Source organism: Phyllostomus discolor, chromosome 1 (assembly GCF_004126475.2).
Source record: "Phyllostomus discolor isolate MPI-MPIP mPhyDis1 chromosome 1, mPhyDis1.pri.v3, whole genome shotgun sequence".
Classification (NCBI taxonomy): Eukaryota; Metazoa; Chordata; class Mammalia; order Chiroptera; family Phyllostomidae; genus Phyllostomus; species Phyllostomus discolor.
In genome coordinates, this window is record NC_040903.2 from 142,917,656 (window position 1) to 142,931,654 (window position 13,999).

Here is a 13,999-nt window from a genome sequence, read left to right on the forward strand (position 1 = left end):
ATCTCCTTCCAACCCCACGTTAAGTAATTGACCATGGTAGGTAAGAATATTTATAGAAATTGGCAAACAATACAGATCAATCCTTCCCCCAAACTGGTTGTTTCACATGTATTATCATACAACTGACATGGGTGGTAGAAACCAGGAGAACAAAGTCTCATTGTGATCCTGCTGGACATTTGGACCTGATTTGAGAAAGTCCAGAAGGGTTTTACAGATACCATATTCTTTATGGCTGGAATATAGCTGAAGGGTCTGGCCTCTACACACTGGAAACGTGCTGGCACACAGTTTGGGTGAGGAGCTCTGGGCCAGCAGCTCAGTTGGTTAGAGGGATGTCATGACACACCAAGGATGCAGTTTTGATCTCCAGGGCACATGCAAGAAGCAACCAATGAATGCATAAATAAGCGGAACAACAAATTGGATGTTTCCCCCTCTAAAAATCCATAAATTAAAAAAAAAAAAAGATCGAGGAATGACACAAGCTATGGTGGGTGACAGGTTTGTAAGGTGAAATGAGAGACAAGTGCCAGAGGAAAGAGCTTCTTTCCCTGATGTCTCTAGTAGAATTTGGGGAGGCTAGGAAAAGCAGAGAAGTGAAGGAAGGAGAAACTTGGAGACCACTGTGGTCCGGTGTACCACATGTAGGCACTTGCTGCAGTCCTTTCCCCTTCCACCGTCAGATGGCGCTCTTGTGCAGTCCCCAGGCTCATCCCTGCGGCCCGCCGTAAGGACTCTCTAACCGCCGTTTCTCTAATGCAGGCCAGGCGGCCTCGCAGCCTCCCTTGAGTATAGAGCACTCTATGACCCTGGAGAAGGCCCCGCTTCCGTGCGCCTCTGGCAAGCCACTTGTAGGCGCAGGTGATGGAGCTCCCAAAGCTCGCTGTCTTCGATCTGGGTGAGGGGCCCGACTGTGTAGAATTCCATAGGGTGCTCTTCTTTTCCAAACCCCAGTTGCAGCTCTCGAGGCCCTGCTTCCCAGGCTGAACCTTCCACTTTCTTCCTCTCGCAGATTACACACTCTGGCCATTCTGGGTGGACACGCATGTAGATCCCCCATTCCATAAGAGCAGGTGAGGCTGGGCTGGGGAGGACTGGGAAAAGGCTGGTCGGGCCGGAGCTGAGTGCACTCTCACCTTCTCCAGTGATGGAACTGTACGAGATAGGCGAGGCCAGACCATCCGACTGTACCCAGAGGTGCCCGAGGTCCTGGACCGATTTCGGGGGCTTGGGGTGCCCGTCGCAGCTGCTTCACGGTAAGAGCAACTGAAAAAAACTGTCAGCCTAACATTGACAGATGCATGCATAAGGTTTTTCGTGTTCCCAAAATTTAGGCTGTGCAAATTTGCAAGTATTGTACATCTGTTAAATTATGACTGCCTGTGCCTTTTATTTTTGAACATTGGCTTGGGGCCACCTGTGTCAGAAAGGAAGGATATGGAGTAGAATTAAGGGCCCAGGAAGCCTATCCACCCCTCCTAGAAAAACAAGTTGATTTACCCCTGGTTATACTTAACTTCACTTGCAACTCTGGCCCTCCACTCCTCATCTCATCTACTACCTTTTTGCAGGACAGGTGAAATTGAAGGGGCCAAACAGCTACTGGAGCTCTTTGACCTTGACAGATACTTTGTTCAGCGGGAAATCTATCCAGGCAGCAAGGTCACACACTTTGAGAGGTATGTGCAGGACATGAGGGTAGAAGCAGGGGAAGAGAAAAGCAGAGAGACTGGAGGAGCTCAGAAGCCAGTGTGGTTACTCCCTGCCCTGTCTTGCACAGGCTGCGGCAGAAGACTGGAGTTCCTTTCTCGCAGATGCTGTTCTTTGATGATGAGAAGCGGAATATTGTAGACGTCAGCAAACTGGGTACTGAGTGGTGAGAATACCATTTGGGAAATGGGGAGAAGGGGGGGCCTAGGAGGGATAGGTATAAAATGAGATCTCTTTTTCTTTCTAGGTGTTACCTGCATTCATGTCCAGAATGGAATGAATCTTCAAGTCCTAACTCAAGGATTAGAGACATTTGCAAAGGCCCAAGCTGGACCCTGAGGTTCAGTCTATGGATGAGCCTCATTTGAGGCATAAAACTGAAGGAAATCAGGAAGGCATTTTCAGGTGCATGTGTAAATTATTAAAATGCATTTGTGTGTGACAGAAGAAATCTTACCCACAATGTGGGGTTGTTCGTTTTTCTTGCATGTGAATCAGGGTTGGCTATCCAGAGGGGCCAAGACCAGAATGTGAGGCATTGAACTGCATCAATTTCTGCCTTAGAACCTGTGGCAAACCCCTTGTGCTCCTGGCATCCTCTCTCTCTCTCCTGAGCTGTTAAGGGCATAAAAGAACTAAATCTTCCACTGGCCCCAGGTAATGGGGTGTATTACCCTGCACATTTCTTTCCAGGAAACAAATACTTGGTTTTGAGGCGGGATGGGGGCGGCCTTTTCATACTTGAAAAAGAAGCATCCCCTTTAAGAGGAGCGGTGAATTTGGAGCTGGTGGCTGGCATCACGTGGTAGAAGTGGCCTCCTTGGCGACTGTTGATGAAGTCACTGCGGTGCCCCAGGCTGGGATTGGCCGAGGCCCGTGACTGAGTGAGGAGATACGCTCTCCCAGGAACGAGGCGGAAGTGTGAAGGACGCCGTGGGTCCGCGGTGGGAGAGGACAGGGCTGCGATGAGTGGTCTGGGCCGACTCTTCGGGAGGGGTGAGCCGGGGCAAGACCGGTCGGCCGGGAGGCGCTGGCCACAGGGAGTGGGGGAGAGGCTACGGCCCCTGGCGGGGAAGAAACCCAGGAGACAGGCTTCACCGCAAATCCTTATGATGGCCCAGCAAGGCCTCTAGTGCCAGGAGGCCCACCTTGTCAGGGAGCCAGGCAGTGTCACCCTTCCCTCCTCCACCCCAGAAGGAAGAGCTGAGGCCGGGGAAGGGACAGGAGTGGTGTGCTGTGCTGGCTCCCACTGTTTAGATTTGACAACCAGTTTCCAGATTTTTTCCAAAACATTGGTGCTTACTTGATGCTGGGCAAGAGGGAATCTGTAGTGACAAAGAAAGGAGATTTCTCAAAGCTCCCATCCGATAGGGGAAGACCAGCAAAACTGGTATTGACAGTATAGTGTAGCACTATATGGTGATGTTCCTGAAAACCAGGGGAGCACAGGAGAAGCAGCTTTTGGGGGTCCAGAAGGCTAGAAAGTATATCAGGTGGAGAATTGAGGTACTCCAGGAAGAGGTAATTGTGTGTGCAAAACAGAGGATGGAAAAAGGATGGCTATATTTAGAAGAAAGAGTAGTTCTGGTTGCCCCATGAGTGTACCTACCACTGAAGGGGAGAGGAAAGTAAAAGGAAGTATAGTTGGAGAGGTTAGCAAGGGCCAAAAGAACCTTGTAAATCCCATTTAGGAAGTTTTGGATTTTGGCCCGGTGGAGTGGCTCAATTGGTTGGAGCATCATCCCATACACCAAAAAGGGTTTGGGTTCGATTCCTGGTCAGAACACATACCTAGGTTTAGGGTTCCATTCCTGGCAGGGGCACATGTGGGAGGCAACCCACCGATGTTTCTCTCTCTCCCTTCCTCTTTCTCTATAAGCATATCCTTGGGTAAGGATTAAAAAAAATTTCTTTAAGTTTTGAATTTTGCCCTAGCTGGATAGCTCAGTTGGTTAGAGTGTCATCTGGATATGCCAGGGTTGCAGGTTCAATTCCTGGTCAGGGCACATACAAGAATCAACCAATGAATGCATAAATCAGTGGAACAACAAATCAATGGTTCTCTGTCTCTCTCCCCCCTCCCCCCACCCCTCTCTCAAATCAATAAACAATTTTTTTTAAGTTTTGGATTTTACCCATAAGGAGTAGAGAGTATGGAAGGATTTCAAGCAGGCAAGGGCCATCAGTTGTGGGGGGTGGAGGGAAATAACTGAAGTGCAGAAGATGAAAAATACGATCAGTTTTTTTGTTTTTTCTCTAGCCCCCTGTACTTCATTCAGTTTGAACCTGTGGTGTCAGGACCTTGGGTATCTCCTGTGACAGCAAGTGGAACAGTGATTATAAAAAGCGACTGGACTTTGGCGGGGGAGTGATAATGGGGGGCTGTGTGTATGTGGGTGTGTGGGGGGGATGTGGGGAATCTCTGTACCTTCCACTCAGTTTTGCTGTGAACCTAAAACTCCTCTAAGAAATAAAGTCTAGCTCTGTGTGTGCTCGGTGTGGCTCAGTTGCGTGTTGTCCCACAAAGCAAAAGGTCGCTGGTTCAATCCCCAGTCAGGGCACATGCCTGGCTTTTGAGTTCAGTGCCTGGGCAGGGCACCTACCAGAGGCAACTGATCAAAGTTTCTCTTTCACATCAATGTTTCTCTCCCTCTCTTTCTCCTTTCCTACTCTCTAAAAAGTAAATAAGTAAAATCTTTTATAAAAGAGAGTCTATAAACTTTTTAAAAAGATTGAAAATGACTTGAAATTCCAGCCAGGCTTGGATAGCAAAGGAATACTAGCTTTGCAAGTCATGTTGCCCCATTTCAATTACTGCTCAGTCTCTTACTAGTTGTGATTTTAGACCCCAAAAATGTTAGTATCTTCATGCCTAGTTTCACATTTGTAAAGAAAAGATAATACATTCATTGCAGAGAGTCATTTTGGAACTAGAATAACACCGTCAAATGCTTAGCACATAGTATGCATGCACTCCATGATTTTCTTTTCTTCACACAATATGGGAATTGTCCATTGGACTCCAGGGAAGAAGGAGAAGGAATCAACCCCTGAAGAGGCGATACAGAAACTGAAGGAGACAGAGAAGATACTGATCAAGAAACAGGAGTTTCTGGAGCAGAAGATTCAACAGGAGCTACAAACAGCCAAGAAGCATGGGACCAAGAACAAGAGAGGTAATAAGGGAAAGGTACCAACAGGGAGGAGCCAGGTACCAAGCAGGGGCTTCTGACTCTGATGTTCAAGGTATGGCCTGGGTCAGCTGCCCTACAGGCTTTGAGGAGGAAGAAGAGGTTGGAGCAGCAGCTGGCGCAAACCGATGGGACATTGTCTACCCTGGAGTTTCAGCGTGAGGCCATTGAGAATGCCACCACCAATGCAGAAGTGCTTCGCACCATGGAGCTTGCTGCCCGTGGCATGAAGAAAGCCTACCAGGACATGTGGGTATGGGGGAAGGGGCAGAGGGGGCCCAAGTACTGGGGTTATTAGCTTGGTATTGTACTTTGGATCTTAAAACCTCTCAATGTGAATTTACAGTACAGGTACCTGTGGTGGCAACATTTCAGCCTCCTTGCTTTCTGAAAGAATATCTCTTTTTTGGCTGGGGCATGCTAGCAAAGAAAGATGATTTTCCTAATTTGTAAAGACCCTTCAGAGAAGGGAATGCAATCTGTCCCACTCCCTGCCCAGTGTGGAATCTTGCCATTTCTCAGCCCAGACTTGCCTAGTTACAGTTTTCCAGGGATCTTCCATCTGGTGGCCATGGATTTATCAGTCCAAAGCCACCGGCAGAAGGGGCTTCATTCATGTGAGACAAGAAAATCAGGGGGGTAGTTGCCTGATGTCTTGGCTATATATGTTTTCCTCAGGGACATTGACAAGGTGGATGAACTGATGGCCGACATCACAGAACAGCAGGAGGTCGCCCAGCATATCTCAGATGCCATTTCTCGGCCTGTGGGCTTTGGAGATGATGTGGATGAGGTGATTGGTCAGGAAGTCTTGGAGAAAGCATGGGACCAGCCAAAACCAATGTCCAGGAGAATCGTGGGGCAATTTTTAGGAGGAACTCCAACAGCGGTATGTTTTTAAGAGCAGAAGTTTTCTTTCTTTGTCTTGAACAGTCTTGTCATCCCCTATCCAGGATGAGCTGTTGGAGGAGCTGGAGGAGCTGGAGCAGGAGGAATTGGCCCATGAGTTGTTACATGTGGGCGAGAAGGAGGAAGAACCCCCAGTCCATCTGCCCAGTGTACCCTCTGCACATCTGCCTGCACGGCCAGGTATTCAGAGCTGTTCTCATATCTCAAGGACTTGAGAGGATGGGACAGATATGAGGAGAGATCATTCCTCATCCCCTGGTTCCTCAAAGGAACCAGGCAGAAAGGTTGCACAGGTTACTGACTGCATAAGAGTACCTGGCTAAAGGGGAGTGGGGACTGAAATCCAGCCTGTGCTCCACTCAGCAAGCTGTGTGCCCTGGTTTAGGGCTGCAGATGCTGGGAGAAACAGGCACCTTTTTGTTTTTTAAGTTGCACAAAGACATGGGATTAGCAGCAGCCCAACAAGCAGAAGGGCCACACCTCTGGGTTCTTTGTTGGGGAGAGAAAATTCAGCAGGTTCTGAGTGTTGTTGCAGGGATGGTTGGAAGGTGCTGGGGCCTTAACACATCTTCTCTGGGTATCCTTGCCCCAAAGCTTCCAAATCAGATGAAGATGAAGAAGCACTAAAGCAGTTGGCTGACTGCGTATCCTGATGAGTCTGGGCATATCTTCCTGATGCTGCCTTCGTTGGTCTCTTTTCCTTAAGTGCCAAGCACTAAGCTAAAGGAACATAGCCTTTTTGGGAGGCCCTGCTGAGAGTGGTGGTATAGCCTTGCTTGAGAAAGGGTTTGTTACCCTCCCATCTCTGGCTCAACTGTAAAGGATCTTGGTGCAGGAGGAGCCTCCGAGCTCCCTTCTTTCTGCTAGCAGTTACAGTGCTCTTGTCCTCAATAAAATTGAGCAGATTGAACACTGCCTTGTCTATACCTGAAACTCTTCCCCTGGTCCTTGGAGCCTTTTTTCAGGCCATGAATAATAATAGGACTAACGAAGGGGCATTGGAACACAGAACAAATGTTTCTAATATCTTACCTTCTAGGTTCATCTTTCAAGTTGATTTGTCCTAGAGTTGCCTAGTGCTGAGGCTGAGGCAACTGCAGTCTGTTTATCCTAGAAGTGGAGCTGTCTCTGCATCTTCCCTCATCACTTCCCCCCCGTCAGCCTTTGCCAAGACAGCCTCATGATTTATTGCCCATTTTCTCTTTGCAAAGCCCATTTTCAAGGACAGGGAGGGAGAATACAGGGATAAAGGGGCAAGTAACTTTCCTTTGCTGGAACCCATAGTTAGTAGACTTGGTTTGAACTGTCATTTCTCTGTCTAGGAGCAACGAGATGCTGCAATTCCCTAGGATTGTTTCAGTAGTAAATTTAGAGGAGGAAAAAGGAACCAAGATATTTCACATAGCCTGATACCCTTTTCTTAAAGAACAAACAACCAGGTCCTCTACCCTATGGCTTGAACATTTAAAGTGCAAAGAGTTGTAAAACAATGAACATGTACTTAGAATAATGAAGCTCCCTAGAGCAGGTGTTCATCTGAGCACTCCCTCTCCCATGAGCCACGTGTGAGCTACACTGAGGGACACTGTGGACTCAACAGCTGTCAAGATTACTGGTTACAGGCTCTAGGCAGAAAGCTACCTGCTCAGGTTCCCTTCAGGAAAGAATGTCTTTGACCCCGGCTCATGAAACTAAATCAGACTTAGATTTATTTTTGGTATAAAAGATTTTTAGCCCGACGCCTCCTGCTTTGCTCTTCTCTCAAACCCCTGCCTCTCAGCCACTTTCAGGTACTGATTTCCATGGATTGGTGACGGTTTGCCACGCTAGGCGACTTGCACATGGCCTCAAGCAGCCTGATCTCATGGGTGGGTTGCTCAGGCTGGAACTTGAGCACCCAGGGATCCTTGATGATGTCCAGGATGGTGGCACGCTTGGTGGCTTGGCGTAGTATCTGGAGGACCAGGTTCTAAGGCAGGGGAGAGAGAGGTCTTGGCTGAGCCTCCCATTGTGCCACACAGGCAATGAGCAGGGGACCTAAGAAAGAAGCAGGATAGCCCATCACACCACTCTGACAGAAGGGGGTGTGGCTTCCATTTTATCCTAAAGAGCCAGGCTTTTAACTCTCTGGAGGGGAAGAGAAGGAAGAGCCTTGCATAATCCCCTCTGGCCTAAAAGATAGAAGTTGAATCCTGCTCACCACTCATATCTAAAGTGTGGGGCCCAGTGATTGGTCCTTTAAGCCCTTCCCACTATTCTAGGGCAGGGGCCAGAGTGTGAGCTGGCTCTGGTAAGGAAGAGCCTTCTCCAAGGTTGGGAGGCCTAGACTGGGTTCCCTCCCTATGGGTCATCCCTGAAGCCTCAGTCCTACTGGGGGAGCCAGCACCTTGCACTCCTGGGAGATGGACAAGTTAGCTGGAAAAGTGACCTCCTTCTGAGTCTCTTTCAGCAGCTTCTTGAGATTGGTGTCATCAAAAGGCAGACGGGCAACCACTAGAGTGTAGAGGATGACGCCCATGCTCCAGGTGTCAGACAGAAAAGGGTTGTAAGGCAAGCCTAACAAGATCTCTGGGCACGCATAAGCAAAGCTGCCACAGTAGGTCTGGCTGAGGTGGTTAAAGCAGTTCATTTGTCCGTAAGAAGGGCTAGTACGCACAGCCTGGTTAGAAGGCACCATCTTGGCGAAACCAAAGTCCGATATCTTCACATTCTCCCGCTTGTCCAGCAATAGGTTCTCCAACTTTAAGTCCCTACCAGCAGCAGAAAGGCTGGGGGTCAGGGAGAGGGCTTAGTATTAGACCCAGAGCTGAAGAGCCAGAGGCTAGAGATGAGGAAAGGCATAATGGGAGAAATGCCATTATGAAGACCCAAGGCAGAGAGGAAGGAAAACCATGGGCTTGTGAGCAGAGACCAAAAAAGAGACACAATGGTAACTGAGGAGGCCTGGGAGTTTATGATTTTGTAAAGGGCTCTGCTCAGAGGGGGCACTTAAATGTGCTTGACCAGGTGACTAACATAGAGTGGGTGAGTGGGCCTGGATACTGAACAGGGAGGTCAAAGGAGGAAAAAGCAGGGCAGGACATAGAGACATGCACAAAACCCCCAGAAAGCCCAAAGGCCCCAGTCTGGGTGGCAGCATACTCACCGGTGCACGATGCCCTTGCTGTGCAGGTAGGCAATACCCAGAGTCATCTGGGAGAACCACTTGCCAGCAAGGGGCTCAGAGCAGGCCCCGTAGCGCTGGATCCATTCAAGGACATCGCCACCCTGAGCCAGCTCCAGAATTATGTACACCCGGGATGTGGTCTCAATGGCCTGATAGAAGTTGATGAGGTACTTGTGCCGCAGGACTTTCATTACCTGGCCCCGGAACAGTGACCCATCAAGCCTGAGAAGGGAGAACCCTGGCTGTGCTCCCAGCCCTCCTACTCTCCCAGTGCTGCATTCACAGAACTTTGCAACAGGAGCAAACCCTAGAGAGCTGGTGGCCTGTGGGCACACCCTGTCCTTTGCCCTTTTACTTTTTGAGGGGCTGGAGGTGAATGGGTGGGTGGAAACAGGTTGGATTTATATAAAATAATTTTCCTAGATGCTTACTGAGACATTCAGTTCTGGTTTGGGGGTTTCTGGTCTTCCCCCCTCCTAACCATACCCCTTGTAAGAAGCCTTTAAGCAGCTTGATACCAGTTCCCTCTTCCAGTCCCCTTTCCAACCTGTATCTCACGGGGCAGGAACTTGTTCAGATAGTCTTCAGAGGCCTTCTTCTTTGAGATGATCTTGACAGCCACCATGACCTTCTGCTTTGTGTAGTAAGCCTCATATACTGTCCCATAGGAGCCATTGCCAACGGCCTTACCCACCTCATAACCATACTCCTCCATGACAGAGCGGTGGGCTGAGGTGGGTGGAGCTGCCTCCTGGGTGTCTCCCTTCCCCATGGTGCTGGGCTTGCTGACAGCAGGGAGCTTTGCTACTTAAAAGCCTCCTGTCTACTCAGAAAGCCAACACCTTGAGTCACTGAGGGCCAGGGTACCAAAGTGAAGTTAGTCTCGAAATGCTTGCCTGTGTAGTCACACAAGTCTGGGATGATGGGTTCTGCTCTTCACTAGGAACTTGGAGGGGAGAAAAGGGAGAAGCAATTCTTTGTCTCCGGTAGCTGTTGTTACGTCTTTCTCCTCTTGGTTACGGAATTCCCAAGGCCCCATGTTCCGCACGCATCACAATTCACCTTCTGTCCACCACTGGCCACAAGGCTTGAGAATGAAGTGAGTTTGGAAGTCATTCCTGGAGGCACCTTTTGCAATCTGGTGAGAATCCCTCCATAGATCTGGTCCCTACAACCATTCCTGTTTATTGAGTACCTACTATGTGTCAGGCAGTGTGATGAATACTGGGATAAGTAATAAGGCCAGTAGACCCTGTGCTCCTAGATTTTATAATCCAGCATGAGAAACACATGTGTGAGAATAAAGAGAATCACAAGGTATTGTAGAAGCATGTTCTGAGGAGTCTAACTTTAAAATTCATACTTTTTTCTTTTTTGGCTTAGAATAACTTTTTGGCAAATTGAGCTAGACTCAGTTGAATGGTTCATCAGGTGGTCTCATCTCAGCTGGGATGGTTTATTTCTGCTGCATATGGTCTCACTAACCAGCAGACTGGCCTCAGTTCCCTCACATAGTGGCACTGAATTTCAAGAGGAAAAAAAGTCACAAGTTGCATTTCCAATTGAAGCCAGGCTCCAAAGTCACAAAGTATCACTTCCATACTTTTATATAAATAAAGACAATTACAAGGTTACAAAGATCATGTACTGAAGGGGTGTAGATGTAGACTCCACCTCTTAACCTTGAAATACATTCTTTTTAAAAATTTTTATTCAGTGGGTTTTTTAAGGAAGAAAGAAACATTGATTTGTTGTTCCACTTATTTATGCTTTCATTGGTTGATTCTCATTTGTGCCCTGACCAGGGATCAAACCCACATCCTTGGCATATTGGGACAATGCTCTGACCAACTTAGCTACCCAGACAGGCTGGTGAAATGCGCTCTTATCTTGCCCTCCATGACCCTAAACTCTGTACTTCATCCTTAAGTCCAAGCCATAAATATGATTTTATTCCCATTTAAAACAATTTAACATGCTCCATTAATCTCAGGATCAAGTCCAAATACTTTTGTGTCTTCAAGACTTGACCCTGCTTACCTCTCCAGTTTTTCCTTCTAACATATATGCAATGCTCCAACCAAACAGAATTGCTTTTCCTTTATTGTTCCCTCTGTCTGGCAAACTCCTGCTCTCCCTTCAGGACTTAACTGATGAACTGTTTTAAGGAAGCTTGCTCAAGCCCAAATTAGATGTTCCTGCCTCCTAGATGCTCCTACCCCAATACTTCCTCTGTCACAACACCTACCGTAGTGACTATAATTGCTTTTCTTGTTGCACCCCTCATTAAGCTGTGAGGGAGATCAGCTGACAAGGAGATGAAGTGAGGAGTTTGAAAATGGGTTGTGGAGAGTAGAAGAGAGCTGATTTTGGAAAATGAGCAGGATCACTGGGCAGCACTGAGGACCCAACTGAGGTTAGAGAGCACAATTTACAGACACATGATCTTAACACATCAGTGTTAAGATCCTTTTAACATCCTGGATATAGGTGCTTGCACATTATAGATGAATAATGCAGGATTAAGGTTTCACTTGGCAGCTGCAATGAAGGAATGGAGTCTTCAAGGACACAGGCAAGAATGTGGCTGAAATGATGGAATGCAGAATCTAAACTGAATGGGTTAAAACAAGGTGAAAAAAAAAAACCAAAGGGGCCGGGGGAGGGGTTGTAGGTCTCAGTGAAATGCAAGACCAAATTTGGTGGGAATGACAGAACAAGAGGTTGTGGTCATAGAAGGGGTGTCTGGATTTAAGAATGGGGGGTGGATGGGGAGGGTGCATGCAGAGGAAAAAACAAAGGAAGAATCAGATGTCTTATACTGTCCATCCTCCAAAATAAAATGAAAACTCCAACAACAGATCATGCCATAGGCTACTGGTAAATTCCTGTTTATTGACAGCCTGACCCAGCTGGCAGGACAGCTCCAAGTCCTGTTGGAGGCAGATCTACACCCTTAATCTCTCAAGATGAGCAGTTGTCCAGGGCACACTGTGTTAAGGAGGCCCACCCAGCCCTGCCCACCTTCTGCTTCACAGCTGGCCCCTGGATAGGTAGCTTGGTGGCACCTCTGTTCCCATCACATAAGGGGGGTGGGGGGTGGAGTATGGGGCAAGGGGGGAAGTAAACCAGTTCTTTCAAGTAACGTGTGTTAGACTGCTTACTATGTACAAAAGCATTGCTAGGCCCTGAGGACACCAAGATGGATAAATTAATGTAAGGAGTTAGCAATTAACAAGGGAGACTGACACATAAGAAATAACAGTAGTGAGATGAAGTGCTATAAAGCCTGGAAAGATGTAAGGGAAGGCTTTACAGAAGAGGTGGAACTTGCACTGTTCAAAAGAGGTCTCCAGGCAGGTTAAGTGGGAACTGTAGATAGGGCAGTCTAAGCAAAGGGAACTACACGAGGCTTGCAGGCTTGAGAGAACATGTTCAGAAATTTTTTAAAGGTTTATCTTATTCCAGAGAGAGGGAAAGGGAGAGGATCATCACTGTGAGAAACACTTACTAGCTGCCTCCAGCATGCAGCCCAACTAGGGATGGGACCGGCAAGCTGGGCATATGCCCTGACTGGGAATCAAACTGGCGACCTTTAGGTTATAGGATAATGCTCCAACCAACTGAGCCATGCCTGCCAGGGTGACATTTAGAATTTCAGTTTGAGCCTGGCCATTTAGCTCAGTTGGTTAGAGTATAGCCCCAATATGCCAAGGTTGCAGGTTTGATCTCCCATTAGAATACATACAAGAATCAACCAATGAATGCATAAATAAGTGGAGCAACAAATTAATGCTTCTCTCTCTCTCCCTTCCTCTCTCTCTAAAATCAATTAAAAAATTTTTTAAGAATTTCAATTTGAATACAAGATAGGATTCCAGAAGGGGAATGTACCTAAAGAAATCATTAAGATCCAGGCCTGAGAGACCTCACATGCCAGCTTTTTTTACTTTATCTCATGAACTCATGGTCCAGTTTTGGTATGCATCAAAACCAGAGCTTGTTAAAAAAAAAATCCTGCCCAGTCACACACGCCCCCAAGATCCTGATTTAGTAGTACCCAGGTATCTGTTTTTCATAAACTGATAGCTGAATCTAATACACATGAAGAGTTGAGACCCATTGTTGCAGGAAAAAAGACTCCTTGTGTGTGCGCGTGTGTTCATTCTTGCAGCAGCAGTGTGGGAATAGATCCAAGGGGGGATATGACAAAGAGACTAGCACAGTGGCTGTCACAGTAATTTAGGTGGGAGGATGGACCTGAACAAGACAACCATGGAGGGCAGGCATTTGGAATATATTCAGGAAATAAGCAGAAAGGGCTTGGTGGCATTGATCTGGGGGTAGTAGTAATTGAGAAAGAGGCCCAGGTTTCTGGCTTTAGAGACAGGGTGGTTGTCACTTAAAGACCATCCAAAGCCATTCTAAGCTACTTTAAAAATTTTTTTTTTTTTAGCCCTGGCTGGTATAGCTCAGTGGATTGAGCATGGGCCTACCAACCAAAGGGTTTCCAGTTGGATTCCCAGTCAGGGCACATGCCTGAGTTGCAGGCCAGGTCCCCAGTAGAAGGTGCATGAGGAGCAACCACACATTGATGTTTCTCTCCCTCTTTCTCCTTCCCTTCCCCTCTCTCTAAAAATAAATAAATAATTTAAAAAGATCTTCACCAGAGAATGTTTATTGATTTTAGAGGGGGCGGAGAGAGACATCAATTGATTGCCTCCCATCTACACTGACTGGGAATCAAACCTGCAACTTCTTGGTGTAGGGTAGGATGCGCTAACTAAGCTACCCCATCAGGGCTTGCTACTTTTTAAATTACTAAAGTCATTATCTAAAAAACTCAACCCTCTACTTCCTGGAACTTCACCTCCTTCAGAGAGGACTGGGTCAGAGAGAGCAGATATAGCTAAGTGGACTTCTCAGGCCAGAAACCACTTGTGACTTTCAGCTTCCTTACATTTTGCTCCCAGGTGGCCAAAGGAAAGTCACTACCCCTGGGTCTGATCTCCAGGGGAAC

At 47.5% G+C, this 13,999-nt stretch overlaps 3 protein-coding genes and 1 long non-coding RNA gene across 7 annotated transcripts; 3 read left to right on the forward strand and 1 right to left on the reverse strand.

Annotated features, from left to right (window-relative positions):
- Positions 1–713: 713 nt before the first annotated feature.
- On the forward strand, positions 714–2,176 carry MDP1 (magnesium dependent phosphatase 1). 2 transcript variants are annotated; one of them, XM_028506434.2, is made up of 6 exons: positions 714–901; positions 1,016–1,076; positions 1,149–1,259; positions 1,575–1,682; positions 1,784–1,869; positions 1,961–2,176. In XM_028506434.2, exons 1-6 carry the CDS (start codon positions 868–870, stop codon positions 2,050–2,052), a joined length of 492 nt encoding a protein of 163 aa, XP_028362235.1. In that variant the 5' UTR covers positions 714–867; the 3' UTR covers positions 2,053–2,176. The 2 variants fall into 2 exon arrangements, with proteins under 2 accessions (XP_028362235.1, XP_035885852.1); XM_036029959.1 differs by having other exon boundaries at positions 773–901; positions 1,784–1,879; positions 1,961–2,169.
- Positions 2,177–2,578: 402 nt separating this feature from the next.
- CHMP4A (charged multivesicular body protein 4A) lies at positions 2,579–6,728 on the forward strand. The gene is made up of 6 exons (XM_028506433.2): positions 2,579–2,709; positions 4,740–4,889; positions 4,976–5,153; positions 5,583–5,697; positions 5,858–5,993; positions 6,408–6,728. The coding sequence occupies exons 1-6, from the start codon at positions 2,679–2,681 to the stop codon at positions 6,464–6,466; spliced, it is 669 nt and encodes a 222-aa protein (XP_028362234.1). The 5' UTR covers positions 2,579–2,678; the 3' UTR covers positions 6,467–6,728.
- Positions 2,716–4,561, forward strand: LOC118501436. The gene is made up of 2 exons (XR_004904086.1): positions 2,716–3,365; positions 3,974–4,561. It is a non-coding gene; the product is annotated as an uncharacterized LOC118501436 (long non-coding RNA).
- A 771-nt stretch (positions 6,729–7,499) lies between the features above and the next one.
- On the reverse strand, positions 7,500–13,473 carry TSSK4 (testis specific serine kinase 4). Of its 3 annotated transcripts, none has more exons than XM_028506997.2 (4): positions 9,527–13,473; positions 8,959–9,173; positions 8,200–8,563; positions 7,500–7,782 (listed from the first exon to the last, which is right to left on the reverse strand). In XM_028506997.2, exons 1-4 carry the CDS (start codon positions 9,749–9,751, stop codon positions 7,600–7,602), a joined length of 987 nt encoding a protein of 328 aa, XP_028362798.1. In that variant the 5' UTR covers positions 9,752–13,473; the 3' UTR covers positions 7,500–7,599. The 3 variants fall into 3 exon arrangements, with proteins under 3 accessions (XP_028362798.1, XP_028362797.1, XP_035885844.1); XM_028506996.2 differs by having other exon boundaries at positions 8,200–8,581; XM_036029951.1 differs by having other exon boundaries at positions 7,500–7,850; positions 8,200–8,581; positions 8,959–9,654.
- Between the last annotated feature and the right edge of the window lie 526 nt (positions 13,474–13,999).